Source organism: Pseudoliparis swirei, chromosome 20, assembly GCF_029220125.1.
Source record: "Pseudoliparis swirei isolate HS2019 ecotype Mariana Trench chromosome 20, NWPU_hadal_v1, whole genome shotgun sequence".
Classification (NCBI taxonomy): domain Eukaryota; kingdom Metazoa; phylum Chordata; class Actinopteri; order Perciformes; family Liparidae; genus Pseudoliparis; species Pseudoliparis swirei.
The window spans coordinates 14,260,770-14,288,722 of NC_079407.1; the positions used below are offsets into that span (position 1 = coordinate 14,260,770).

A 27,953-nucleotide genomic window follows, 5' to 3' on the forward strand; every position below is an offset into this window, starting at 1 on the left:
TGTTTTGAAGCTCTTTTTGCTGGTGTTTTTCAGACACCTGGCCGTAGGAATATTTATACAAATATGCACAAACTCATTTGTCAAACAATAACCAAAAATGTCAGGTTGTGAAAAGATTCCCATTAATTTAGTCGTTTCTTGCATTCAAATGCTTTTGTTTTGAAATGCGAGTGCGTCATAACATGAAGCAACTGAATTTTAACAAACTAAAGGTGACAAATAGTTCAATGTTATGCATTACTCAAGGGCTTGAGTTAAAAAAAAAACGCTGCAATGAATGCTAACAATGTTGTCAATTAATTAACTAATAATGAAAAATGCATAATATTTGATCTTGGTGGTGGTATGATCCTGTGAGTAGTGCAATTCAGTCTTTGATAACACCACATTTTTATGTCTGTAATTAAATAATTTTAGGCTGTTGTGCATCAAAGATTTAGTGGGAAATGCAATGCTTTCAAAAGAAAAGCAACTATTATTGTAAAGTTCCATATACTCCTCCACAAAAGTAAACCTCAGTAGAAAAGTTCTGAGCAGAGAATAGCGAAAGAGAAATCTTGTCAGATGATGTAATGACTGGCCGTATGATGCAAAGTTAATACAGAGACCATTTTAACTTGGTGATTTTCCACAAGTTCATCCACAGTAGGTCTCATTCACAAGCTCCCTTCTGCCATCTACACCGACATCCAGACTATGAAACGTTGCGTCTCTCTATAGACGACAGGACATCTGTTTTTCTCCAAATGCAGATGAAAACAGGCCCTGTAGTGTGTGCAGCTCATGCACACGTTCTCTCCTTCCACAGGGCTCTTTCTGGAGAAGACAGACAGCAGTACTCCTCATGGTTAAAGGCCCTGTCTGAGAAAACACATCATGAATAATGGAAAGGACGGTGGATGTGTTGCAAAAAGCCATTGTGAGACAGCTGGGTTGCCTCACTGCTGCCTCTGTGCCATTTAAAAATGGACTCCAGTCAAGAGCAGTTTCTGAGCTCACATTCAAAACTGAAGCTTCTCAAGAAGTGAATTCGAGTCGTTCCCAAGTTTGGATCAATGTCGTGACCGCGACCTTCATTTGGGTACATTACTTTTACACACACAGACGTATATATATATATAAGTATACATATATCTATATGTACATACATTATATATATACCCATAGTCAGACATATATATATACACACACACATCTATATAGCTATAATAAATAAAAGCTCAAACACACTTTTTCCATTTCCAACAAAAGAAAGGACCGCCCTGTTCACTCCACACTCGGAAGCAGTGGCCACCTAGCTGGCCTGAAATCCTCATGACAGATCTCCATGTGATCTGAAAATAGATTTTTTGATTAACATTTAATGAGCTTAGAAGCTCTGAATCCCTTAGAAAGAGACTCCTGTTGCATGAGAGGCTCAAAGATATGTATTATATACTGAGCCTATTGGAGAGGAAAGAATAAGTGCTTAAAATTATTATTTTCTGTGTTTGCAAAATGTAATTCATCCAGCAGGCTTTTATTATTGCAACACTTAAGGCCAACAACTGAATGTGCTCTCTAGCAGTTAGAACAACTCATGTAAACGTCTCACTGCTCCAGTAAAGAGGAAAAAACACAACATCCAGTGTGTTGAAGAGTTTGACCTGGTGGAACTTTTTGTGGAGCTCATCCAGACTGCGTGCTTCAATTGAACTACGGTAGTTGCAATTTCCCAGAACAAAATGTTAGCAAATCAAAAAGTGGATTTTATTTTTGAGCAATACATTTCGATGCTGCTCATCGTTGCCCCTTGACTGTAGCAGTGAGGAACCTTGACCGTGGCCATGTCAGAAGAGCCTATCTATTTCTGGGTGCTGGAGGGCTGGTAGCCCGCGTGTCAAGCTGAGCAGTGTGGTGATGCTGAGCGCTGTGGATGGGGCTCCGGGTCAACCATCACAGGGACGCAACACCAGGCCTCCTGGTACCATCCGTCAGTCCAGCAGCACAGCCCTCAGAGCCACACATGATTGAAGGGTATAGGTTTACGAGTATTCGAAGGTTTTGTGTTTGAGCATGAGAGCGCGGCTCAACAAAAGATGGAGCTCGCCAGCCTTTAATCTATTCACCAGAGCCCCGAAACATGTTGCAATACGCTCCTGTGAGAGTAAGAAACCTCCCTCTCGCCGTTAGACATGGAAAAACAGTCCCAAAATAAAAGGAATAAATACGACTATTGTGTTCCTAGGGAGACATAATATTTATGCAGTTCTGCAGGTTGCACTGTTGCGAGAGGGGATTTCAGCTTGTTTATTGCCAGATAAGAAACAAGAGCCCACAGACCAGTGCCAATGTCATACACAATTCAGCTATCTGCTTGCAGAATGCTGAGAAAGTGTGGAGGGCTCGGTTTAATTATAGGGCTTACTAGATGCCTCAAGCTGTAAGCCATTATATTATATCCAGAGAAATTGAATAAAACATCCTGGATCGCTTGAAATGTTGAATTATTTAAATTGACGGCAAGGAAGCTGAGGCGGCTATGATAGTGTACATTCACACGGCAATTTATAGTTTCAGTCAAATGAGGTCAGGGCGGCTGCTTTGCCTTTCCTGGAACCGGTTGTCTTTCTTCCCCCCATTCGTGTCAGTTACCAAGTCATGGCTTGTTTCGTTATTCAGCACATTGCAGGTAAACCGCAAGGTGTGCACAATGTATTCGACACACCGATAAAAATAAAAAAAAGTTTCCAAATTACCATGATGAGATGATGCCAGCAAGAGGAAAATACTGACAATTAAGCATTTTATGAGAGTTTAAGTGAAACTGAATTTTTTTTGGGTGTTGAGGCCTGCAAAGATTTCATTAAAGAAAATATGCGCAAAGCACTAAGAATAGAGGAAATGCTAAAATGTTGTGAGTCACCAACAAACAATTATAACGAAACTTACTGTATATCTATTATTATTTTTTACACATGTTAAGTTCTAAAGTTTTTGTAAAAATCTCATATTCCAATAACAAAATAAACTATAGGGCACGTGCCATAAGGTTGCACAGGGATGTGCGTATAGTTCATGGTGTGCTTCCCTAATCTTGCTGCCGCGTGTTGGGACGAAGGAGCACACTGCAGAGGTGGGCTACTTTTGGCTCATCAGCACTTTGCATCCCCACACTTCCTGACACAGTTCTATTAGATTGAGGCTGCCCTCCGGAGAGCAGGCAGGAGAGAAGGATGAGCAGCAGCAGAAAAGAGAAAAATAGAGAGAGAGCGAGAGAGAGGCAGCTTGGTGGCAGCCTCTGGGAAATGAGAAGAGATGATAAGAGCTCCTTTGAAGAGAAATCATCCATTATGTTTACTGAAGGCCAATTTAAAAACATTTTTTTTACAGTCAATGTAGCTCAGCTTCAGCATTCCATGGAGAAACTTGCAAATTTAATAAGAAGCAGCTTGCACACAAAACAAATCCTGTTGGAGACACTTCCCATTCAAATAGCAGCTCTCCATTATTCACATGCAGAGATTCAAAGCCGGCATTCCAATCACTTTTTGCTTCGGCGTATCTTTTGTTCAAAATCAAGCAGATCAGTTTAATGCGATACCCCCGGGACTAAAGGAGGCTCCTCCAAAAACATGTACGGACTGCAGAAGAAAATATGTGGGGTCCCCTCAACAAAAAAAGTGACAAGCAATGCTGGCGTCTCTGCAGTCAGCGGCCATCGCACAGCCATTACAATGATGAGTCATGCAGTGAGCGTGAGTGGACAAAGTATGCTAAGCAGAGTCATTAGTCAAGCGGATGTTTAACCCAAATACTCCATCCAATTATTCTTGACCTGCTCAGGTAGGTTGAATGGCCAATTAATTGCACATAATATGTATCGAGTATATTCTTGTGTCAGGGAGAGTTCAAGAGCTTTGGTTCCTGGCAGTCGGGATTCCCAGGATGACAGTGAAGCAGTGAAGTGATCCTGGGAACAAATACGGGGTGCGTGTGGGAGTGGGGCAGGCAGGCAGACTCTGCCGAGGCATCACCAGCGAGGCCACGCCACTGCAGACGTACCACAGGTCACCGACATCGCAGTGACAAGCCGTCACATCACATCACCCATGGCCATGTGGCTCACAGAGCTCCTGACACTGCTGTCGCCTCTCATCCACATGTCATTCTTAACCACAGGGACATTTACAGAGGAGGACTGAGGGCTCCCTACACTCGGGAGCATCCACACGCATAGCTTCCAGAGTAGAAGGGACCCTTTTGGTAAATGATTTTATGTCGGAAAATACAGGATGCTTTCAAATTCACTGGTCACTGAGCACATTTGATTTAACTGCCACATCCTGATCTTTATTCACAGCATATTCTTTCTGCCTACCACCTCTGTCATTGGTAGAGAGAGAGAGAGAGAGAGAGAGAAAGGTGTACGACAGGAAGATGTCCCGCCATTTACCAAGGACACAGCTCATCACTGATACATCTTATGACTTCCTACAGCAATATAGGCTAAGCTGTTATTGTAGGGTCTAATTTAGTGGCAAAACATGCTTAAACACCCTTTGAGCTCTGAACTATTTCCCATCCACATCTAAAGTGCTGTACGCTGCGCACTAAAAATAAAAGGACACGATGCATCTGTAATGAAAAAATTGGTATACTGTATGTGTTCTGTGTCCAAAAAAATGTAGAAGGCTAGAGGTAAACTATCTTCAGGCTTGAGGATGCGGGACGCTGAACATATCAGAACGTTAAAAAGATGCCTAACAGCAAAAGCTTACGGATTTGACAATTCGTGCAGACACCAGAGGTTACTGGGAGTATGAAAAGATTCAACTAAATCCTCAAGTTAGCAATCTTACATGTTAGGATTAGTTATTCATTACATTAAAGAAATTACACCAGAATAATACTGGCACTGAATCATGAGTCTTTGGACAGCCTGGAGAGATATGACATTGGTTCATGAACACATTAAGTTCCATAGTTATTGTTTGTTGTTGTCTATACACAAACCAGTAACAACTAGAGAGGTGAAACTAATACATGAGAAAGTAGAGAAATCGGATTTCAGCTTCTCTGAAAACAAATCCCTTGTTAAACAGGTCTGACGCTCTCCGGAAATGTTTGTACCCTTAAAAGGCCTTTGCCATACAACCACAAGTACCTTTTTCCCAGCAACCGTCAAACACAAGGCCTGCCTCCGGTCATGCCACAGGAAAAGGCCCATAAGCAGGGAACAAGTTCCCTTCCTGTTTTCATAGACGATTCCTATGGCATGCAGAGCCGTTTCCTGCTCGCTCGGCTCATTTCACCATCTCAAACATCTGGCTGCTCTTCAGCATGCAGCTGCAGCACGGTGAGAGCCAACAGTGCCACTGCTGAGTTGAGCAACACAGTCCTGAGCCAGTTCAGCCATAACTCTGGCCACTAGAAAGAAAAAAACCCAACAACGAGCTTCACCGGCTTATGCGAAGCAGCCAACTAGTGTGCCTTGTTTTAAGATCTGGAGCAAATATTGATGAGACTATATTTCGTATCCCTCAGCTATTTTAATTGAGAATTCCTCCAAGCCCCCTTTCGAACACAGCGCCTGCAGTTCCAAATCAGGAAACAATATGCCTCGATGTCTGATGTGATTGCAGCAAAGTGCTCTTTAGCAGCATTGCTGTGGCGATTTCCCAGTGAAACAAGGATCCATTTTATATCCCGTGGGAAACCTGGGCTGAGTGGTTAATGCTGTGCTAATGCTGCTTCACTCAGCCAGGTCTCAATAAGCCTCATGCTTTTAGAGGGGATGGGGTGGGGGAGGGGGAGGAGAGAGAGAGACACACATTTAGTGTTTTAAACCGCTTCAGTGAAGAAAGCTTGAAAAAAATCCAATAGTTGAAAAGGGGATACTTGTTGAGTTTTGTCATCTCTCGCAGCTTTCACTTAAATTACACACACTAGACAGGCGAGCAGTCCCACTAATCTGCACTCGTGCTCTGAAAGAATCCTCTGCTAGATCGGTTTGGAAATGGACTGCTGCAGCTAGAAAGTAAGAAGAGAAAATAAATGAGTGGGAAGCTTTGTTTGACTCCCACTCCTATCAGTGCCGACATTCCAAATAAGGTCTGTGTAGACCGGTGCTGGCAGAGACGGACACAGAAAACACTGCAACGCTCTCACAGGCTCCAACCAAGGAAAAAGTGTGTGTCATGGAGGTGGGGGAGGGGAGCATTGGGGATCATAGTGCAGAAAATATGTGATCTCAAAAAATGTATCATCAGCCTGACATTTCCCAGGAGGACAAAAAACAAAACATGACATGATCCTGATATATGTTAGATATTAGTAAGATATCATCTTCCATGGAAAACAAATAATTCAGTCAAACTAAAAACTGTTGGCCTTGATTCTGGGTAGCTGTGGCCTAAAAAACAACTGGTCTTGATTCTGTTGAGACCGGGCGAAAAGTCTTAGGATCAAGTTTGACTACCACAAGAAAGTGAAACTTACAGGAGTCAGAATGATAACTTTGAACACTGCTGGCTAAATGTTGGGATGAGGTCATACTTTTCATGATTTCTTGGTTTTAAATCATACAGTCCACTACCTGCATTTCTTGAATTATTTTGTACAGTCATTATATGTACAGCAGGTACGCCGTTTAACAAACGAGTCTGGTCAGTCCGGCCCGCTCGTGGTGAAGACATTGATTTGTACAGCTTTAAGTTGTAGTTTGTCAATTCCTGTGTACAGAGAGAAACTATCTAAACACCATGTTATCATTGTGTTTAAAAAGGCAACAGGAATCTTGTTTTACCGCTTCCACATTTAGAATTTTTTTATTTAAAAAGGTCAAATATGGATTATCCTGTACAGTAAAAAAAAAAAAAAAAGGCATTTAATTCCATCCCATAGAGCCCTGCAGGTACTGAGCTGTCTGGGCAAGCGGTGGCTCTCAGTGGCAGGGAGAGTTGAAGGTGCAGCAGCCTGCGTCTCTGAGCAAGTTTCTACCTGCAGTCAGCACTTGTGTTTGTCGTAGGGGGCATGTGACTCAACGCTTTAGGTCTTTTTACATGTCGCAGCTGGTGAGAGAGACACAGCTCTCAGGTAATCTGTCCAAGTGGAAGAAAAAAAACTTTCCCATGAAGTGCTCATTGCCATTAAATCAAAGCTGAGGGAAACACGAAGCAACCGTTGTGATCTCAACCTGATTAAGAGCTTTGTGCTGATAGACACTTGTGGTAAGAAATTATCCCCTAAGCCTCCTATCTCATCCCAAAATAGTCCATAGCCATTAAAAGCAGGTCCCCTGTACCTACAGTGGCATCTGGTCAAAGAAACAATTAGTTTGTCGTTTTAGAAATAGTGTTCATTTGTCAGTAGTTTCAAATACTACAGCTGCTGACAAAATTCTTCATAACTAAATTATAATAATGTTTTGACTTCAACTGAGTTACATGAAAAACAACTTGGTAAATTTGTTTAAAACAAATACATATTTAAGTCCCTTGTATGTATGCTTGCTATGACAACTTAATTGACAGTGAACTCTGAAAACACAGCAGAGAAAACTGCAGAGACAAGAGATTCACATCCATGTGGCAATCGTCACAGCAACTGCCAAAGAGGGAAGCTCAGATTCTAGTCATGCTCCCTCCGCCCGGTCTGCAGAACAACAATAACCTAACCGGACGGAGGCTGTCGAGAAAGATAAACTGACAGACTGCGATGGTACAAATTGGAGAAATTATTTTGGGAAGTAGAAATACAAGCTAATCAATACCTCACTTCCAGTTCCCCAGCTCACATAATGTCGTTATCGGAGGCTGAGCAAGTTAAAGTGCAATATTTCAGTATAAAATGCAGCATTGGATGAGTTACCTCAGTATGCTGTTACCGTTCTAACAAAAATAAATACCTACCTTTAGTGTCAATGAGTGTACTCATTACAGTATACAGAACGCCGCCACATTAAATTTTACCATATTAGGTCAAGGTTGCACATATGGAACTATCTGCATTTCCATCCCAGCAAATTATGATATTTGGTCGAGGTGGAAGAGATAATCCTGCTCGCTTGTGTGGATTTCACAGCTCAACTGGCAAGACGTCTCTTCACTGACTAGACAGCTGGTTTCTTTTCTCCCTCGCTTTGACTACTTCAGCCAAAACAGATGAGCTTGGTGATTCAAACTCAGCCGAGGCAGCATAATAGAGGGGGAGAATTCCCTCTCACCAAGGGAATTAATTCACTGGGAATGACAATGAGGACAAACGCTGATAAACATCAGGTGTCATCATTTTAGTCAGTCCTTTGAAAAGGTATTCTGGTTTAATGTTGTAACTAGTGAAAAGAATATTTGGACAAATACATTTATGTATTCTATATTCTTTAGGGCAGAGTTTCATTTAAATTAATGTTTAAAAAGCCCTCTTGTTACAATATAAATAAACAAATACTGTATCACCGCTAATTTTACTCAAACGAGGACAAAGGGTGTTATTGATGTAACGCATGTGACACCAAGCGTCTCATCTCATGGCCACAAGATCAGTTAAAGACCTGCGGATATAGCACTGAGACACATAACCACTGCGTTCTAACCCTCACCTCTAGGTGGTGCATGTGTTAAAAAATAAACGTCACTGTTTGCATATAAGGGGCAACCATCATGAGCTGGATATTGTGCTTCCGCTCAGCCTTGCTGCCCATTTGTACCCAGTGGCTTACCCTGGCTATGCAACACAAATCCCCCGTGGTCCAAAAATACATTTTGTACACCTTTACCTAAGCAAGGCCAATTATTATGAAGGTTTTTTATATTTGCATAACTTTGTCTAAACCGCTACTGCTACTCCTATCCTTCCTATACACCTAAAAACTCCCCCTCGAGGAGAATCTGCAGCCTGATATATGCAAGTGAGTTTGAGAGTTACAAGCCAGTTCAATGAGGCGCTAACAAAAAACAAAGAAATTAAATGTGACATACTTGGCATATTATTATGAATTCCTATTTGACAACCACTGTATAGCTCATATAGTAACTTACATTGTTACAGGACACTGTACACAGAAAATATTCCACAGTACATGGTCGACAATCATTTTGCTCTTCAAGGACACCCCCCACACTCCTCCACCCCTTCCCACCCTTTCAACTCCCTAAGCAATCTGTCAAGGGAAGTGAACAAGGACGGGAAGTTAGGAAACCGAGTGGGCTTCGATTAATGCATCACATTTGACCATGCCTGTGTGAAACTGAACCACAGAACAGCATAGGTTATGGGATAAAAAGGCTGGCTTTGTTGCCGGATGTGGGAAAAAGAAAGAAAAAACCTCCAATAGACTCTAAAAAAAGCACAGGAAGGAAACTGGGGGTGGGGTGGCAGTGAGTAGCAATGGGGGTGTGGTGGTGTAGAGTGGGAGTGAGGAAGGAATGCTCTCTTCACTGCCTTTCTCCCTCTTGTTATCATGCATACGCACACATAATAACCCCACTTTCTCACCAAGGGCTCTGAAAAGAACGCGGCATCACAGTTGTTCTCTGCAAGCAGAGGGGCAGGAGAATGAGCCTCGACTTGCTTAATGGTCGTCAGCCATCAATTCAAAATAACCAGTCGGCTCAAATAAATGTAACGGGGTCTTATTACAGGGACCATTCCCTCTGGCTATGTACTTGCATCGGGTGATTAAATGTGTTTTAGGTATCTCAGCTGATAGGGAGAAATTGATTGATGGAGAAGAGTTAAATAATCTATTGATTTATGACCGTTGGAAGGCCCCACTTGACACCTGACACATACCTCCCCTCTTTGTGTCAGATATATTCCGATATGGTGCAAGTTTGTTCTAAGGGTGCACTTAGCAAGCATACGTTTAATCAAAGTCGATGTTGGTGGAGACCACTCAGGTTAAAGGTCGATCAGCAGACTACACATATGATCTGTTCTTGCCCAAAAGTTGCTACGTTATATTCTACAAGCTTATTCAAAACATTATGCTCTTTTTGGATTTACTCAACAAGGCCGCTTAAAAGCAGCTCCCGTGTAATTATAGGATTCACCTCCTTAATTGCTTTAAGACTCATTATCATCTTCTAGACTAGGCAATATTCAACACCTCACTTTAGCAAATGGATTACATTTACAATTGTACTTTGAGTCTTTTAAATTTTTTACCTGAGATGTGTTTTTCTAAGTAAATGGGTCAAAAACAACAATTTAAATTAGGAAGACTAAATATAATACAGTGAGAGCATAAAGAGGCCTTTTACATGAGGAGGAGAGTATGAAAGCCCTTACGGAGATAGTAGTAATCACCTCCCTGAACTTCCCTTTAATAATATGGTTATTTCCCTTGAAGATTAAATACACTTAATAACCATAGAAAAACACCTTTATGTAATCCAGTACAACACCACGGTGCCTGATACTTAAACTTCAGGATCACAGTCCCCGAGCTGCCACAAATGTTAGGCAAATTACACAGCTTGAAGTCAAGATGATGGTTACAGCTATGTTTACACAACTTAAACAATTTGCCTGGCATGAAGAAAGAACGTAAACTTAAACTCAGAAGGCAAACACGTTCCCTCATTCATCATCCAGGCAAGACGCTGGTACTGTCTGCTGCACAGATCTCCGTGTGAGACTCCATGTTTCTGCTCGTAATCTTTTCACGGTAGGAAGACAGATTTCTCTCACTTGTCACGCAAAAGACAACATCGCGCTGACATTGCATAACATTATGCACGCTTCATCGAATTTTTAAATCAGCTGTTGGCCTCATTTGAATTGTGGGGGGGCAATACAACATTCTGCACTATGACATCTGCAGGTACAAATGAATTTAAAAATACCATACACTGGTTTGATATTAGAACAAATAGCATGACCGTTAACGGCAGCTTTATTATTATGATCAAAACAGAATCCTCAAATCAGTAAGCAGATAGTTCATCGACATATGCCAGAATAAACAGAGGGTGGAATTGGACTAAAATATCCAGCAAATCATGCAGACCCTCTTTCAATGAATGCCTGCTTCCTATTAAACCCACGCCATGGATGATCCGACGAGGCAGATGAAGACCAGAGATCGTCCCTGGGGTTTTACCTCACGGAATTCTGGATTCCACAGCAGTGTCTGTGTACCTCGAGGTAAGGTGGCGAGGGAGAGCAGGCGCCATAAGCATAACTCAGCACCGTGACACCTCACCACAGCAGAGCACTAACACAAACATTCCAGCTGGCACTTCCCAGCCTTATGGGCAGAGCCGAGGCAGGAAACAAGACCATCTATGTTCCTCCCGTAGACCCGGATGTGATGCTGTAGACGGGCTGGTCTAGCAGTCTGAAACATTAGAGCTGGGATTTGACAACTGTGGGATTTTGAAGGCAGATGCCTATATATTTGTTTGGACAGCAGCTATTTTCTTCATTCATATCTGACAATGTTAATTCCCCAAAAAGACAAAGATGTAAACGTTCCCGGAGCTTTTTTTCCCACTCAGAAGGGTGGGGCAGCCTGGAAAATTCCAACCGTGAAGAGGAAATTCCAGTTAATAGGTCTGATCACAAATTGGCTTTAATATTATTGTACTCATTTGGAATGATAGTGGCCTTGCTCCAACAAGCCCGATAGGTAAATAATGAGCGGTAAGTGATCAGACAAAAGTGAATGCACCCCTATTGTTGTTATTAATCCCTTGTTGCATTGGAAAACTGTGGGCGCAGACAACCCAATGCAAGCACGCTAGGTCACAGATAATTATAATGGATGTTTACAACTGACAGTTTAGGGAACAAAGTTTCCCTTTATTTTCCCCTTCAATAAAGTCTGTCAGTCTGAACACTCGTATTTCTTTCCCACCCCGTCTCCTTTTTTTAGCAATGTTCCACCATCCCAGATATCAGCAATTATCTAGGAGAATACAATATTCTCTAACAAACCATAGAAGCAAAAGCCAAAACTATGCAAATAAAAAATGAATTAAAAAAGGGGGAAAATCCTTTCCACAAGGCAGAGCGAGGCAGGGGTGCCATCCACAATGCTCTTGGAGAAAATCCCCCCACACTGCACCACATTGATTTAATGAGGCAGCTGTCGAAAAAAGAAGCCTGAATCACTATCAAACTGGCAATTCCGAAATAATCAAATCTTGAATACAACTCCAACATAAGCTCAGTGTCTTAGTTTGGCTCCAATGTAAATGTTCCTGCTCGAAGATAGGACAGCAACCAACGTTACCACATGTCTTTATTGTCACTGCTGAGACAAAGAAAGGGTGTATGCATATTAAAAACACTCTTCCTTCGGAGGAAAAAGAGGATGACGGAAAAAAAAGGAAATGTCAAGGACTAGAGACAGAGGAACTGTATCAACGTTTACTGGATTTCTTCCATTAGGTCCTGACATTAATTTCTCAAACAATGTCATCAGCATTGTTTCAGACAGGCACACATTATGTGTCAACAGAAGTTGTGAATATCGCCTCATATATTTCACATCTATAATAATCCCCCCCCCCCCAGGACAACTGTAGTAAAGAAGCGAACATTACCACTATGCAAATGGTGTTGAACTATGACTTTGACCCCAGAAAACAGGAGCGGGAGGGAGAGAAGAGAAGAGAAAGTGAATGTTGTGCCTCTTTTCAGCACTCTGGAGCCTGGGAACTCCAGCAGGCTCTGAGAAATACCCTGAGCTGTAATGTAAACATGTCTGAACTCTGATCTGGCATGGCTCTCCCCTCCCCACTTCCAGTTTAACCCGGAATTCTGTGCAAAGGGGTTTGCCAGTGACATCAGGATCCCACTTTCTCATTTCCTGAGCGGGGTAATGACCCTGGGGAGAACCATCTGTTTGAAGTCCCACAAAGAAAGCTGCTTGGCTCTGAACCCAATTGTTCCTCAGCGGAGGAATCGAGATGGCTGCTCGCACTCGGCTTGGAATGGTGTTGTCCGAAAAATAAATCTGTTTTGTGAACCCGTTAAAGCCGGGCTGGAGTGAAGCATTCCAGCAAGCTGATGGTGAAGACGTTTTGTTAACGGGCCAACACGTCCAACACCCAGTGGCAGCTGTGATATTCAGATCTGTTTACAACAAGTCCAGGAAACGCCGACATATATTAGGTAGTTGATCGTCAGATAAGTTTGAGAACAGCCATAGATACGGTCTTGTTTAAATCGGCATCACACAAAAGTCGTCACTCAGACAGAACTTCTAGTGCTGTTGAGTTTGTGCACAAACTGAATGCCGAATATATGAAAACCTCTTTTATTTAATTTTGCGTGCAGCTTGTCACCTGAAGTCACCTTGCATGCCCTGCAAATAAAATACACCTGAATATGCTCGTTCCCACAGGGTTCCAGTTACAGCAAAGCACTTGTGGAAAGACACTCCAAGGCACTACCATACACTCCTCCCTCCTTCTCTCCCTCTCCCTTTCCCCCCCACACACAATTACGTCAAGCAGGAACAACCTCAAAGAGCTCTCCCAGCAGAAGAAATCACATCAGGCACGAGTGGCGACCTCTACAAGGCCTCTCTGAAGGTATAGATGGTACATAAACATGGGCCTTATTGCTAAGTGGTTGCCCCTGAGCTTCACATATATTTGTATCTAATTTCCAGATGATGAAAAGCCATAACAAATAAAACATGCTTCCTCAGTCAAATGGATTAAATAGCTAGTATGAAGCCCTAATATGTCCAACAAATCCATGTTGATTTCGGTGGCACGGATGAGAGTTTTTGTCTCGAGGTCCACATATTGCTTGAAATTCAAACAAAGTGCCGGCAACAACGGGAAGCATGCTGAAAGCACAAATCAACAACAAAGGGATACAGTGGGGACTCTCTAATCCAACCCCTTTGGGAACTGAGGTATTTCAACCCAGTGAAATGTTCCCTTGGATGAAACGCTGAATAGTGGGGTAATTCATATTCAAAACATGAATCGAGTTTCCACGCACAGTCACAAGAGTCTATTGTCTAAAAAGTGTTATTATTAGGCGAGTGTATGGCTCCAAGTAGCTTGTATTTTCTTATAGGCCCATGCGCAGATGTTTTTTCAATTAAAAGGGGCCAGTGTGTAGTATTTTGCGGGGTCTATTCACGGATATGTAATATAATATTCATAATTTTGTTTTCCTTAGTGTACAATCATGTGAAACCAAGTGTTGGTGTGATAATGCTGATTGATATTACGTACAGAGCAGGTATTCAGTTGGTTGCAATCTACCAAATAAAAATGTAACTGAACTCAATCATCAAGTGGTGATACAAATTGTCAGAAAGTACTTTGTCCATCCCAGTTTCCAAGAGAAGACATCCTAAAATAGTTTTTTCCACCCAACAGTCCAAAACCACAAAACATTCCATTTCCAATAACATCCCACTGAGAATAGCAGCAAATTCTCACATTAGCGAAGATAAAACAAATCGATTTGTTTCGTACTTTTGCTTGATCAATAACTTGAACTGTTATTAAAATTACTGTAGACAATTGTTCTATTGATCACCTATATGATAAATGATTTAACCGTTTCAGCACGAGACGCATCACATTATACTTGCCCTTTCAAATCATGCAAGAATACAAAACGCCAAACTCAGATTCCTGACCTGTTATGCTTTACTGCACTGGGTGTAAATTAGCAGAGTAGACAGAAAAACAACGCAACCGGCACCACCAGGGAGGAGATGTTGCAAGGTTGATGCTGATCGTGTGTTTTCTACAACGTTAACGCTGTGTATGAAGGGAAAGCTGTTACCTTGCGAGCTCTGCTAGAGGCCGCGGACCAAAGCCAAGGTCTTCTACCAGATGTCTCTGGAGGAAAGGCTTTTAACCCGAGACGGGCAGCCGCTCCAGTACGACTATAGGCTAAATTTACCCAAAAGACCTGGCTGTTATATACATCATACAGCAGCAGAGCGGACCCGGCCCACCTGGACTCTCAGACAGGTCTATGTTCCTCTGAGCATGTACACACTTATAATGTATCAGCCCTTGAAGACTGAGGAGGAGACGGGTTTACGACATGATTTCGGCAGCCCTCTTCAAAGACAGATACAGCCTTCCCATAGGCTGCTGAATAAAACATAAGGTGTGTGCAGCAGGGTTTCCACGAATATGTGTGTGTGTGATGGTGGGAGGGTGGGTGAGTGGGAGGAGGAAAAGGCTTTTTTTATTTAAAGATATCACAACTAGACATATTGTGGAACAGATGATCGATGAATGCCTTTGATTGAACACGCATCCTCACTGCCCTGCTGGGTGTCTTTAAGCGTTTGGTCTTCCCCAATTCATATGTTTCTTTGTTTTCTTATTGTGTTCTTTTTTTTTAACTGCATGTTTTTTTGGAATCATAAAACTTGCTCACAAAATCTAAATTAGTCCTGAAAAAAACCGAATGTGTGCTCATTTCAGGAGGAGAAGGCGATGAAAACCTTGCCAGGTACAGAGATGTCCCAGATTCACAGAGCAGCGTGTCGGCACGTTACTGCTGCTTCTGCATTTGCGGAGCCTCGTCTGTCATAACGCTGTAACGCTGTTCATCTGTACACATCTATTGCTTCTGTCCATCCTGGAGACAGATCCTCCTCTGTTGTTCTCCTGAAGGTTTCTTCCCTTTTTCCCTGTGAAAGTTCTTTTTCTGTGTTTTGGGGAGTTTTTCCTGATCCGATGTATTCTTGGGACAGGGATGTCATGTGTACAGATTGTAAAGCGCACTGAGGCAAATTTGTAATTCTGGGCAATACAAAAATAAACTGAATTGAATTAAAGGAACCTTTATGCTTCCCCAGTATTACATAATTACTAAAACAGCATAATCATAAGTGCCCATCACTAAACCTTTACTCTGCGTTTCATTGTTCTCCATCATTCACTGATATAAATATTACACTGAGCTCATGAAAGCTTTTACTGTAAATAATGTCTCCGTTTTTTCTAGGAAAATCCACTGGAGCACAGGAAGTGATACATGTTTTCTGGCAACACAACCCTTGGAACAATGTTTGGAACTGGGTTACCATTTGCTGGACGCACACGGAAAAGAGAGCCGCTATGACTGCTTAGCACAAAAGATGGCTTCAAAATGAAGAAAAAAACCAACACAAAACCGACAGTTTCATTTTGGGACACCATCATACTAGAAGTAATGATTTGTAGAAGGTGCAGACGTATGCCATGATGACACTGAATATTAAAAGCTTGCAGTTTATCAGATTGTAACCTCAGTGTCTATAATATATTCAGTAACTACAATAAATAACTCAAAAAGGGATTGAAAAATGAAGCTACTCTGAGAAATGACACTGAGTGAACTTTGTTTGGCGGCTGGGTTGACGACCAAATGAGAAGCCGGTGCCGCGCTTTCCCTCGAGGACATAGCAATCACCAACACAGAATGTATGCCTTAGTTGTTTAAAACACATGTATGCTGATGTTATCATAAAACTATGTTTACTGGGGAATAGGGACATTCATTTCATGCACGATTTAGCCCGAAGATGATACTGCAGCCATTAACCAAGTCAGAATCAACATACTGTCCAAACAACGGTCGTCTAGAGGCAGCAATTTCCTGGACACGGACGAGGCACAGCGTTTGCTTTGTGTGCGATATTAACCGACTACTTCCCCCTTCCTCAAAGACAAGCTGTGCTCGCGCAGATCTCGTTGGTGCTAAAAGTTTACGAACTGCCATCGGATACGTCTGTGGAATGTCCAGAACATAATGTTACATGGCCGGCCCTCACTTTTATTCCACGAGTCAGTAAATCTGGCTGATGCGAATCAGTTAAAAAGCCGCTGCCATGTGTCCCTGAACAAAATGTAATGATGATTCCTGCTGTTTATGCGTCGTCGATCAGAAGAGACACGACACGGAGTCATAATACTATTCGAATCGGAAATTTTTTACTGCTTGACTAATAACTCCTAAACCCAATGCCATTGTGTACTCTGCTCTCATGTCAGAAGGTATTTGTGTACACTTACTTAAGTCTAAAAATCAGACAGGTTTGTAGCATTTGTATTAAGAAGTATTATATTGTTACACTGTGAAATGGTGAATAAACACACTCTTGATGAAACTGCTAATTGTCAAACTATCACACATTTATTGCTTTCAAAGTGCATGTGTTTTTTGCTTTAAAAAAAGAACACATTTAGATGACAGGACAGTTTCAATACATCTTCCACACCTACAAAGTGCACTATGCATAAGTAGAATTGGATTGCAGCTGTGTTTAAAGTCCATCTTGGAATGAGCACTAATCCCAAATAGAAGGAGGAGATTAACAGATGGCTTTACTACAGTATATGAAGTCCTATCTTAATGTCTTTTAATCAGAGCACTATGAGCTGCACGACTCAGCTCACAGCTACTGTCTATACAAAAGGGACACGCTTAATCACATCAGGCTTACAGAGTAGCCGTACTGTCAATAAAACAGCACCAACGGCAAAGACTTAAAGTAATTCAGCATCCAGAACGACTAACAGCCAGACAGCCCGAAAAGAAAAAAAACTCTCATTCCCATGACAACATGGGAGTGATCTGTGGGATGAACATGGATCCCTGCTTCATCCACGGGCTGGGTAAAGACGTGGGCTTCACTGTGGGTGGCCCCCATAGACCTGGGCTAATTATTTCACATCTCAGCCGAGCCAGACTGGGATCAGACCACCGGCAGCTCCGATTCAGGCGGTTCAACAGCCAAACAGGGTATGCCAGGAAGCACTTACAGTGCACACCCCACCCCACACACTCTTCATCCATCATACATGACCACGAGAGAGGAACAGGGCATTTATTTTTCTCCATGCTATTTGAGCAGGCTGTCAATCCACCGTTCTGATCCACTGAATTAAGAGGTGTGACGATTCAGCTTCATTGTCATGTTGGCTGAACATGTACTTGACATGTAAATACAAAAAGGGGTCTCACAAAAAGTGTGCTGTACAGGATGCGATGCATACAAAAAATAAAACATAATGAATCACTACGAAAGTAAAAGGGTAATTCTAGACATTTGTCTTGAATGACCGTATTCTGCAGACCTTTTGGGTTTTTGACCAAATGACGTAATGACAAACTGAGACCCCGGCACTGTCCATCCAAGTCATTTTAATCATTTCTAAAAGTCCAGAAAATGGGAATATCAAAATAACAAAGAAGGCTTAAGTTAGAGCAAAGTCTGAAAAAACAACTTTTGTTTTGTTTTATGCTTTCCTACCCTCTTAATAATATTGCAACCCATCAGATTAATCGTGCAACCTTTTGGTAGAGAGGGATCCTCCTCTGTTGCTCTCCTGAAGGTTTCTTTCCCTGTGAAAGGGTTTTTACTATTTCTTGGGAGTTTTTCCTGATCCGATGTGAGGTCCTGGGACAGGGATGTCGATGTGTACGGATTGTAAAGCCCTCTGAGGCAAATTTGTCATTTGTGATATTGGGCTATATAAAATAAACTGAATTGAATTGGTGGAGGCCCTGAACCCAATGCTGACCTTTTATACAGGATCCTGCAATTGTACCAAACACATAACGCGTGAAGAGTATTTGGGCACTGTGCCTCCTCAGGGACACTCACAGTAGATGGTGACAGGAAACACAAGGAGAGAGGAGAGGATTACAGAGACAAAGTTATTTGTCCAGATTTTTTAAGCGGGGGTGTTGCGGGTTAAGCGATTTCTGTTTTAGACAACGAGCTGACCAGCGCTGCCTCTGCGTGATACACGCGGAGTTGCAAGTGGGAAAACACAACAGGCAAACACATCAGCTTTTTATTGTAAATAGTGTGTACTTGTTGCCCTGCACATTCCTGCTGATTGCACACCCTGTGTGTGTATATACAAAGCACTTTCCCTGCGAGCGCATGCTGCTCGAGGCCTATAGTTCTCGGATCTGTCACTAGAACAAGATTGGGTTATAACAAAATCCTCCCAGTGCAGTGCACACAGGGCTGTTAATCACCGGGCATCCATCGCCTACTGCCTTTTCAAGGCCGGTTTGACATTAAGTAAACACGTGCAGGAAATGTATTCAGTGGCTCTAAACATTTATATGGGGGCCTTGTGGTTCAGACAGTTTCATGGTCAGCGCATCTTTCAAGAAGGTGCTTAGTGAGCCATTTGTCAAAGGCCTGATAATAGGGCATGACAGTGCATGGCATGCAACATGCAGCGGGTCTGTATCATTGGTTGTCAAGCCTTTAGTTTGTGTACTCGTTGATAGGCAATGAAAGACAGCTGACTAATGCTGATCTGATGAAACTTTACATCTGTACATTGGAACACGGGGCTAATGTGTTGTAAGCTCTATCCTGACCCATTTTCTGAGCTGAATGTATCCACTGATATAGGTATGAAGGGAAAGATTGAAAAAAAGTTTTGTAAAAAAAAAAAAGAAGAAAGAAACCTAATCTATGAACCCATAAATATCCAAAAGGCTTTCGACGAGTTCACGTGGGCATTATGGGAAATCATTTTCCTGAGTCGTCAGATAAGTAAGCTCTCGTCTTTCTTCTTTCCCATTTCTCCAATTTCATCTAAAAGAATATCCTTTGTTAATCTGGTCTCAATGAGCACCGTTGTTAAGTGCTGCTCACTCTGTGCTCCCAGCCAGTCATAATCCATTGTGTTGTTTGCCCCTCGCTTGGTGTACATTTCCAGCATAAATTCCAATGTGAACAGTCAATAACATGCACAGATGTGTCCATTGTAGAAACCTCTTTAATTCAGAAGAATGTAGTATAGTAAAGTACAACTGCACCCCAGGAAGTATCTGAAACACAAGTCATACTCCATTTAAAGCTAGAGATATATATGTATATATATATATCATATTTAGATGCAAGTTATTTGGTTTGTTTCGAATACATTCAAGAAATAACTGCTGGAAAGATGCTGTATAAATGTGTAAAAAGGGGGATTTCTGCAATTGCTGCTGGTGTGCTTTACCCAATCATCACAAATTGTGAACAAATTATTAACCTCAGGGTTGACAAAAACATGTACGCCAGGATCTCATTTCCTCCTCACCATCTTGCTGCAGTCATCAGTTTTATGTAGAACACGCTACTCCAGAGTCAACATCAGTACATATGAAACGGCACATGGTAATGATGTTCCCTGACCTTTTTTAGACAGTCAATATAACCCTTAATGTTGTGCCTTGCCTCCCATCATCATGTTCCAGGGCTGTACTGCACCAGAGAGCATGACAACTAAATATGTGGAAAGCACAGACGCTGAACTGCTTTTCATATTAGCGCTGTGAATCATGGAAAAAGAGACTTTTCCTGTATGTGAAAATCATGACATGTGGAGGCTATACTGCACAATTCCTGTGATGACAATGAATGAGCTGATGGAAAAAATCATCGTTGCCTCTTCTATGGCTTTACTGGAAAAACATTTTTTACATTGTTTATTTTTCCATCCAGCATCTTCAGCAAATCGAGAGCGGGAACATCTGCGAGCTCTCACCCTTTTGGCATCATATTGAAACGCTGCTTGGGAAATAATTCATAGTCTGGATGCTGAACTCCCTCATGTCCAATGAAAGAAAACAACTAAATAAATCTCCCATCTGACTAGCTGTGCCCTTAACAGGAAGCTTGTCCTATCAGCAGCAGCAGGCACACAGAACGCCCTGCTGTGTCCCTACCTTATGTCTGTTGTTCAGGGACAATATCCAAAAACTATACTGTCCTTTATTCACAATAACCTTTTCTCTGAAGATTCTCCAAATAAGGCCACGTCTCCCCTGACGTGATACAGTTGGCACCCCTCACAGACAAAACAAAAAGACTTTGAGAAACCCTGTTCAATGGCGGGTGGCATCCTCTTGAGAATTTAGGTAATACACGCAACACAAAGCAAACTGACATGTCTGTGCAGCACAATGAGAGCGCAGCACATATCAAATGGAGTGAAAAAGCCGCAGAAAGCATCTGTTTGGATCAGCTGCACAGAAGAGAGATGCTGACATGGTTTGTGCTAAATGCAAAACATCCCCATGACCCCAAAACAATTTCCTCTGAATGGATTGCTTTGCAAAGCACTTCTGTGCTCCTGTACCATTCCATTTGCTTCAAGCCCCCCACCCCCTCCCCCTCTACATCAGCAAGAGCAGGAACCAACAGTTTATGTTGTTGTGCCATTGGGTCTTGATTTGGCTGGGACAGAGACTGAACGGTTTGTTCATCTCGGGTCACAGCAGAGCTCTTTTCTTTTGTTCCATATATAATGGACTCTCAGTTGACCGGCAGATTACCACAAATGGGTCGTAGTTTTGCTGACCTGTATGTTTGGGCAGCAGCCTTGCCATATTGTCAAACACAATCATGATAAACATGTTCACTATGGTGTCAACCTCAAGCTTCATCATCATCATCATCATCATCTGGGTCTCCCCACTACTCACCGCTATGCGCGTGGATATCTTCTGGTCGCCCCCAGTGCCCTTCAGCTCTCCGTTGACCCTGCTGTACTCTGGAGGTTGTTGGTTCGATCCCCGGCTGCCCTTCGTCTTTCGGTTCCCGGGCCCTTGGTGGACTATGTTGAGCAGGTGAAGCGTGCTTTCGTGCTCCCGGTCTGAGCTCTCGGCCTGGCCCCTCTGGTAGCGGGTCTCGCAGGTGGAGTGGTGCCGCCTGCACAGCTCTATGCGGGCGCGCAATCGCTCCACTATGGCGCTGTGCAACTGTGGTACCGCGGAGCCTCTGGAGGTGGCCACCGCCGGACCGTTGCTGACCCCAGCGGGCATGGTTCCTAACCCGACACCCAACATGGGTGCGAATGCCCCTGGAGCAGGGGTCGCTTCTCCCATGCCCGCACGCCCCCGTCAAGTTTGGAGAGACTGAGGTCCACTGAGCTTCGAATGGACCACCGGACGGGCATGGAAGACAACCAGACGTGTGCACTCAGCTATAGTCCCATGTGGAAAGAAAACACTACACTACACGCAATAAGTCACTTGAGGGAATTACGACGGCGTCTGTGATATTTGTAAAAGGACAAATTGCACAATTATCGCGTCAAAGTGAGAGGAATGTAACAGTGATGGGGAGATTAAAAGACACTGGCCTGTAAAGTAAGAGCCGCTCAGTCTAAACTCACACAATGGCTCCACAGAGGCATCCAAAAAAAAAAAAAGTCCCAATGTTGCTGAATTGTATTAGTGACCGCTTCCTCGAGGGTGCTACAGGGTCGGCTTGTAATTAAATCCGAGATGATTTACAAACACGGAACAGCTCGTGGATTCACAGCTGGAGACGGATCCACTCCTTGCTTCAAAAATAACATGCATTCGATGTGAATCCCTTGGATGATTCACAACCACAGCACGCACAACTTCAGCTCCGTCGGGGGGAGATCCACGCTACTATGGCATCCAACTTTATCTCAAATGTGAAATGTATCTCACTTGTGAAATAATTCGGGTGGGGAGGGAGGTGGGAAAAGAAGTGAGACCGCAAAACTGTAGAATTCAAGTGAGCGATCGGTCGCACGACATTCACCCAACTTCCAAGACTCACGGCATTTTTGTTTGGATGCGAGTCCTTTCTCTGCCGCCTTTCTCTTTCCACCCGGATGACGACGATCTGGTTGCAAATGGCAAGTCACAAAAGCACACCGCGGAAACGCGCGGAGCCGTTGCAGACGCCGATTGAGATCCGTCTCCAGTAGTCCATTGACAATCGTTTGTCCGTGTGGCGCACCGAGAGGCAATAGCGGAACTACAATACACAGAGCCTCATTGTATGAACATTCCTCCTCTCACATGATACACTGACGCGGGCGTTGCGGGGTCCGAACGCGCACTCTAGTGGAGGGAAGGGCGAACTGCACCGCAATGCGCGAGACCTATGGTGCGCGTGCAGGTAAAAAGTAGATGATAAACAAAGGCATAATTTAGTGTTACGTTTAAAATATTGTAATCAAACACACACATATATATATATATATATATATATACTACCGTTCAAAAGTTTGGGGTCACTTAGAAATGTCTTTATTTTTCAAAGAAAAGCACAGTTTTTTCAATAAAGATAACATTAATCAAAAATACACACTATACATTGTTTATGTGGAAAATGACTATTCTAGGTGGAAACGTCTGGTTTCTAATGAAATATCTCCATCGGTGTATAGAGGCCCATTTCCATCAACTATCACTCCAGTGTTCTAATGGTACATTGTGTTTGCTAATTGCCTTAGAAGACTAAGATCTGATTAGAAAACCCTTGTGCAATTATGTTAGCACAGCTGAAAACAGTTATGCTGGTGATATAAGCTATACAACTGGCCTTCCTTTGAGCTTGAAGTTTGAAGAACAAAATTAATACTTCAAATATTAATCATTATTTCTAACCTTGTCAATGTCTTGACTATATTTTCTATTAAATGTTCAATTCATTTGATAAATAAAAGTGAGTTTTCATGGAAGACACGAAATTGTCTGGATGACCCCAAACTTTTGAACGGTAGTGTATATATATATATATATGTGTGTGTTACATATACATGTGTTACTGTCTGTGGTGTGTTGCCTTATACAGTAGAAGGCACTTCAAAGGTGTCTTGACATATCAAAATAATCGAATAAAACACAAATTCAGTTGTAGTTACACGGGACGTCCTCCTCAAATTCAATTAATCCGAAAAAAATAGAATACAGGGAAGAGCCAAACTACGAACGCTTCTACTATATTAACTACAACGTTGATCATGAGAGAATGATGAGAGAATTATCACGCATTGCTAGGATAGTAAGATACAGTTCTAATAAAAAATATATATATTTCAAGTTGCCTTCACTGTTAATTAGTTTGACTTGTCGCATTACATTATGGAACATCGTATTCATGCACAAATACTGCACACTTATGAATGCATACTTTCACAGAACATAACAAGATACTTTTAACCCAAACAGATTGATGGTACTGTAATGAGGAAGCCAGTGTACTAATTAACACCTCCCTGGCTCCCGACATGCTTGTATACAAATAAGGTCATCCATTTTCTGGAAACTGGAGGCAGCTGTTATGCCTGCAGTGAACTGCAAGCCATTATTTGTCGAGCAGTTTGTGTTCATGAATACCTACAAGCTGGAGAAAGGTAAGGTTACTTAGCACCTTTCAAATTGTAATATGGGTAAAGGGGATTTAGGTGGTTTTGTGTACATTGTAATGATGACAAGTGAAAGGATAGGTGGCTGCAGACTTACCCTGTACACTGTCGTGTAGATGAAGACATTGTACTGGATGCCAGCGCACTAAGGTTCACAGCAACAACCAATCACCATGACATTCACAGAGACAAGATCCATGTTTTTGTGAAGCAGAAGGAAACTGAAGGCCCCAGAGGAAAACCACACAAACGTGGGGAGAACACACAGAGTCCACACAGAAAGAAGCACAGGGGACAGAAACCCTAAGACACTTCAACTGACCCTCCTGCTTACTGAAGCAACCTGGTGCAGACTAAACATTAGCTTTTAATTTGATTTTAGTTATTGGGGGTCACCCCCTTCTTTGTTTTAGTAGAGCCAAAAGATTACCAATATACCGTTATCATGAATACATGGAGATAACAATGGACGTTGACTGCCATATACATATATATATATATATATATATATACTGTATGTATACATACACACACACACACACATACACAGGCAGACAATATACATGATATTACTATGAAAGGAAGAAAGCAAACAATTCTTTTTATTGCACTTTTTTTTTTTTTTAGCTGCTCCTCTTAGTCAGTTAGTCAATCTGTCACTGGGGTCTTGGTTATCATTTTCATTGTGTAAATGGAGGAATGAGATTTTAGCCATTGGTCCACATTGTAAAATAAAAGTCACATCGTGAAGGACAATCACATTTGTTTAACAAGCACACTAGTTTAACAAGTCCCGGAGAAACACATTCTCATTTCTTGCTGTATTCAAGTAATAATACATCAAATCTATAATTTTTTCAGTTTGGGTAACCTATCCTGTGTGCTAAGAATGAAATTATAAGGGGTGGCAATGCATCTTTGTAAATGTCTAGGATGAAACACCTCTCAATGTACAAGCATACATCCTGACTGAAACCTCTTGTGTGTGTATCAGCTTTCAAAACCTCTTATCTACCTTTAGCAATGCCAATGGATGCAGCTGCTGTACGACACAACAGGTGGCAGCAGACTTCAACTCCTCTGCAGCCGAGCATTAATTAAGAATGTGTGGGAGAGAGATGAGTAATGGCATTGTGGCTGCCAGAATACAGTGTTTTGGTTTTTATTTAAAGAGGAACCGTAACACCAAACTTTCACTTCTTGATTTATTCTATGTCCACAGTTTAAGTCTACTATAATACAGGCATAACAAAGTATTGTCTTCTTGTGCATCTCAAATGAACTGTACCACATTACCATCACACTGGCATCGTCTGTCACATTGCTTCACAAAATCAAGACAGTTTGCATACATCAATGTTAGTAGAGAGAAGGTTTCCTTGTTTGATAGTAATTTTCTTTCCTTTTTACAATTATCAACGGCAAAATGCACAATAAATTAATAAATTAACACACAAGCAGTCTGCAAATGCTTTACAGTAGTAGCAATAACAGTGGTTAAAAAATGATCTCTACTAGTACAGTACGTCAACCCAGTGACAGTCTGACAGTAGATCTGAGCAGTCTTTTTAATCTTGCCCAGTCAGGCTGTCATTAAACATACTACGACTAACAATCTACCACGACACGTACACAGCTCTTCTGCTCACAACGGGTATCTCTAGATAATAAATTACACATCCATTTCACTTCAGAGACTGACAGGGAGACAGGCTTTTCTTCAGTCTTTTCTTCCCCCTCTCTGTGAATCACAGTTCACCTAAGAAGGGCTTTGCCAGTGCAACTCAAGCTGCCAGCCTCCCCATTTCATGTATAGATCACAACAATTCAATTTGGGAATAAAAAATAAAAAAAGACAAGAAAAAATAATAAAATACACGCTGTAACAAACGTAGCTTAATTTAGCCTGAACCCGTCCTGATGAATATCTCTTGCTTACATGTTTCAGTAAAAAATAATGATAAAAAGAATACAAAAAGCAGTAAAAATTGTAGAAAAACATTAAGAAGTAAATCCTGATTAAATAATCCATATCACCATCTAGCACTGCATGGCCACATGATTTATAGAAAGGTGAAATGGGTATTCACCCTTTAGTGGTTCCAGCCCACAATGAAATACTGGACTTAAGTTGAACTACAAACTGATCATTCCGTTATACAATATGGCTCTCGCTTGAATAATAATGTGAATAATTCAATTGCTCCCAGGCAAAATTTACAGTCAAAACTGAAATACAAATATAAGGCAAATTAAACAAATAACAGACTGTCAGACAGTGACTAGGATCACCGGTAAATCTTCATCGTGGCACGCTGCCTTTGCGAGGAAAGCACAGCGTTACATTACTGCAGTGCATCTTTTGTCTCAGACAAGTGCATCAAACAGTCAACAAGATGTAATGCAAATATGTCATACTATTAATAATTTACATAAAAGAAACAACTACTCTGCAGAGACAGATAGCTGTAGTGTGTGGCGCATCAAAGACTAAAGACATACATCAGGAAAACAGAAATATGCTATTCTCCTTCTACTTAGCTTGTATTTATGGTTTTCTTATATTTATCTCTAGGGAGAGAGAAAGAATGAGGGAGGGGATATCTGAACTCCTATGAAAGTACACCTCCTGCTTTGTTTCTACCTCATCCAACTCAATCATTTTGTTGGTCAGTGCACATTTACAATGACATGTATTTGAAGACTACCTGAAGTGAATTGCCCACTGAAGTGACAACTTACAAAGATATAAGATGCTTCTTTTTTCAGTCTTGCTCTCTTCCTTCTGTACATTTAGACGTTGTACCTGCATTGAAATAATTGGCCTGCCATCCAGCCAGACAGCTTTTAAATATGGTTTGGGCTCATACTTAATTCAAACTGAGGCAACAGCCCGAGCAGTCATCATTAGGGCTTCTGACATGGGCCTTTACGTAGTTGAAAGGCTGTATTTTTTTCTCCCCCTCCTCTTACCAGACATGCACTGCTAAACTGAAATGATTGCCCGCAGTGAAAATAATCTCTTCACTGCTTCTGCAAGGCTCAGCACAAATGATAGATTGAAGTGAAAAGAGAGAGTCTGCCTGCATGCCAAAATTGGAGTGCATCTTGGCATTCCTGAGACCAGTAAGCGTACTCTTACAGTATATTAATATGGTTATCGACCAGTTAGCCTGCGCTGCCCCTTTAAATGGCAGCAATTGGGTAAATGACCTGCTAGATGCAAAATGTTTGCCTGTTGCAGAGGAGGGTGTGGTGGGGGGAATTTAATTCACAAAGGATAGATTGATAAGTAAGGATGATATTTTCATACACATTATCAATTGTTCACAAACTGTTCAAACAGTCTGCATGGATAGCTTTGGCAGGATGCTTCACATGTATATGGCCTGATATCCTGCATGTTAGCAGTGCATTGCAGTACAAATCATCACAGAGAACAGGCATAGGATAGGTTATGGCTTTTTGTCCAAATAATTCAGTCCTCATCAAGCCCAACCAGTATGCATAGTGATGATAGACATGTGAAACTAGAGATGCTTGACGTAAGGTTGGTTGGACTTAAGGTCATTGTTTTGTACAGGTCAGTGTCAGGACTTGACCCCCTTGGCAGGTTCAGTAGACTGCCGCACATCGGTCCACTCTTGCATGGTGCTTTGCAGTGCCTGGGTCTTCTCCTTGTCAACTTGCACGTAGTCCACCTTCTCATCCGAGGTCACGGAGGATGTAGACGGCTGCGGAATGATAAATAAGCGGCTGTGAGATTCTGGCCCGCGGGGCGAGCTGCACTGCGGTAGAAATAAGAATAGCTGCAGAACAAATTGAGTCCGCAAA

At 42.0% G+C, this 27,953-nt stretch overlaps 2 protein-coding genes across 4 annotated transcripts in view; both read right to left on the reverse strand.

The window, feature by feature from the left end:
- Positions 1-22,685, reverse strand: part of zmp:0000001236 (mastermind-like protein 2) — a 32,832-nt gene extending 10,147 nt beyond the window's left edge. Inside the window, exon 1 of the mRNA XM_056441824.1 lies at positions 21,412-22,685. Within this exon, the coding sequence (XP_056297799.1) occupies positions 21,412-21,813 (402 nt within the window). The 5' untranslated portion in view covers positions 21,814-22,685. The remainder of the gene's footprint in view (positions 1-21,411) is intronic.
- A 2,625-nt stretch (positions 22,686-25,310) lies between these two features.
- gab2 (GRB2-associated binding protein 2) overlaps positions 25,311-27,953 on the reverse strand; it is a 39,909-nt gene continuing 37,266 nt past the window's right edge. For all 3 annotated transcript variants that reach the window (XM_056441023.1, XM_056441024.1, XM_056441025.1), the window contains exon 10: positions 25,311-27,853. In XM_056441023.1, coding sequence (XP_056296998.1) covers positions 27,710-27,853 — 144 coding nt within the window. In that variant the 3' untranslated portion in view covers positions 25,311-27,709. The remainder of the gene's footprint in view (positions 27,854-27,953) is intronic.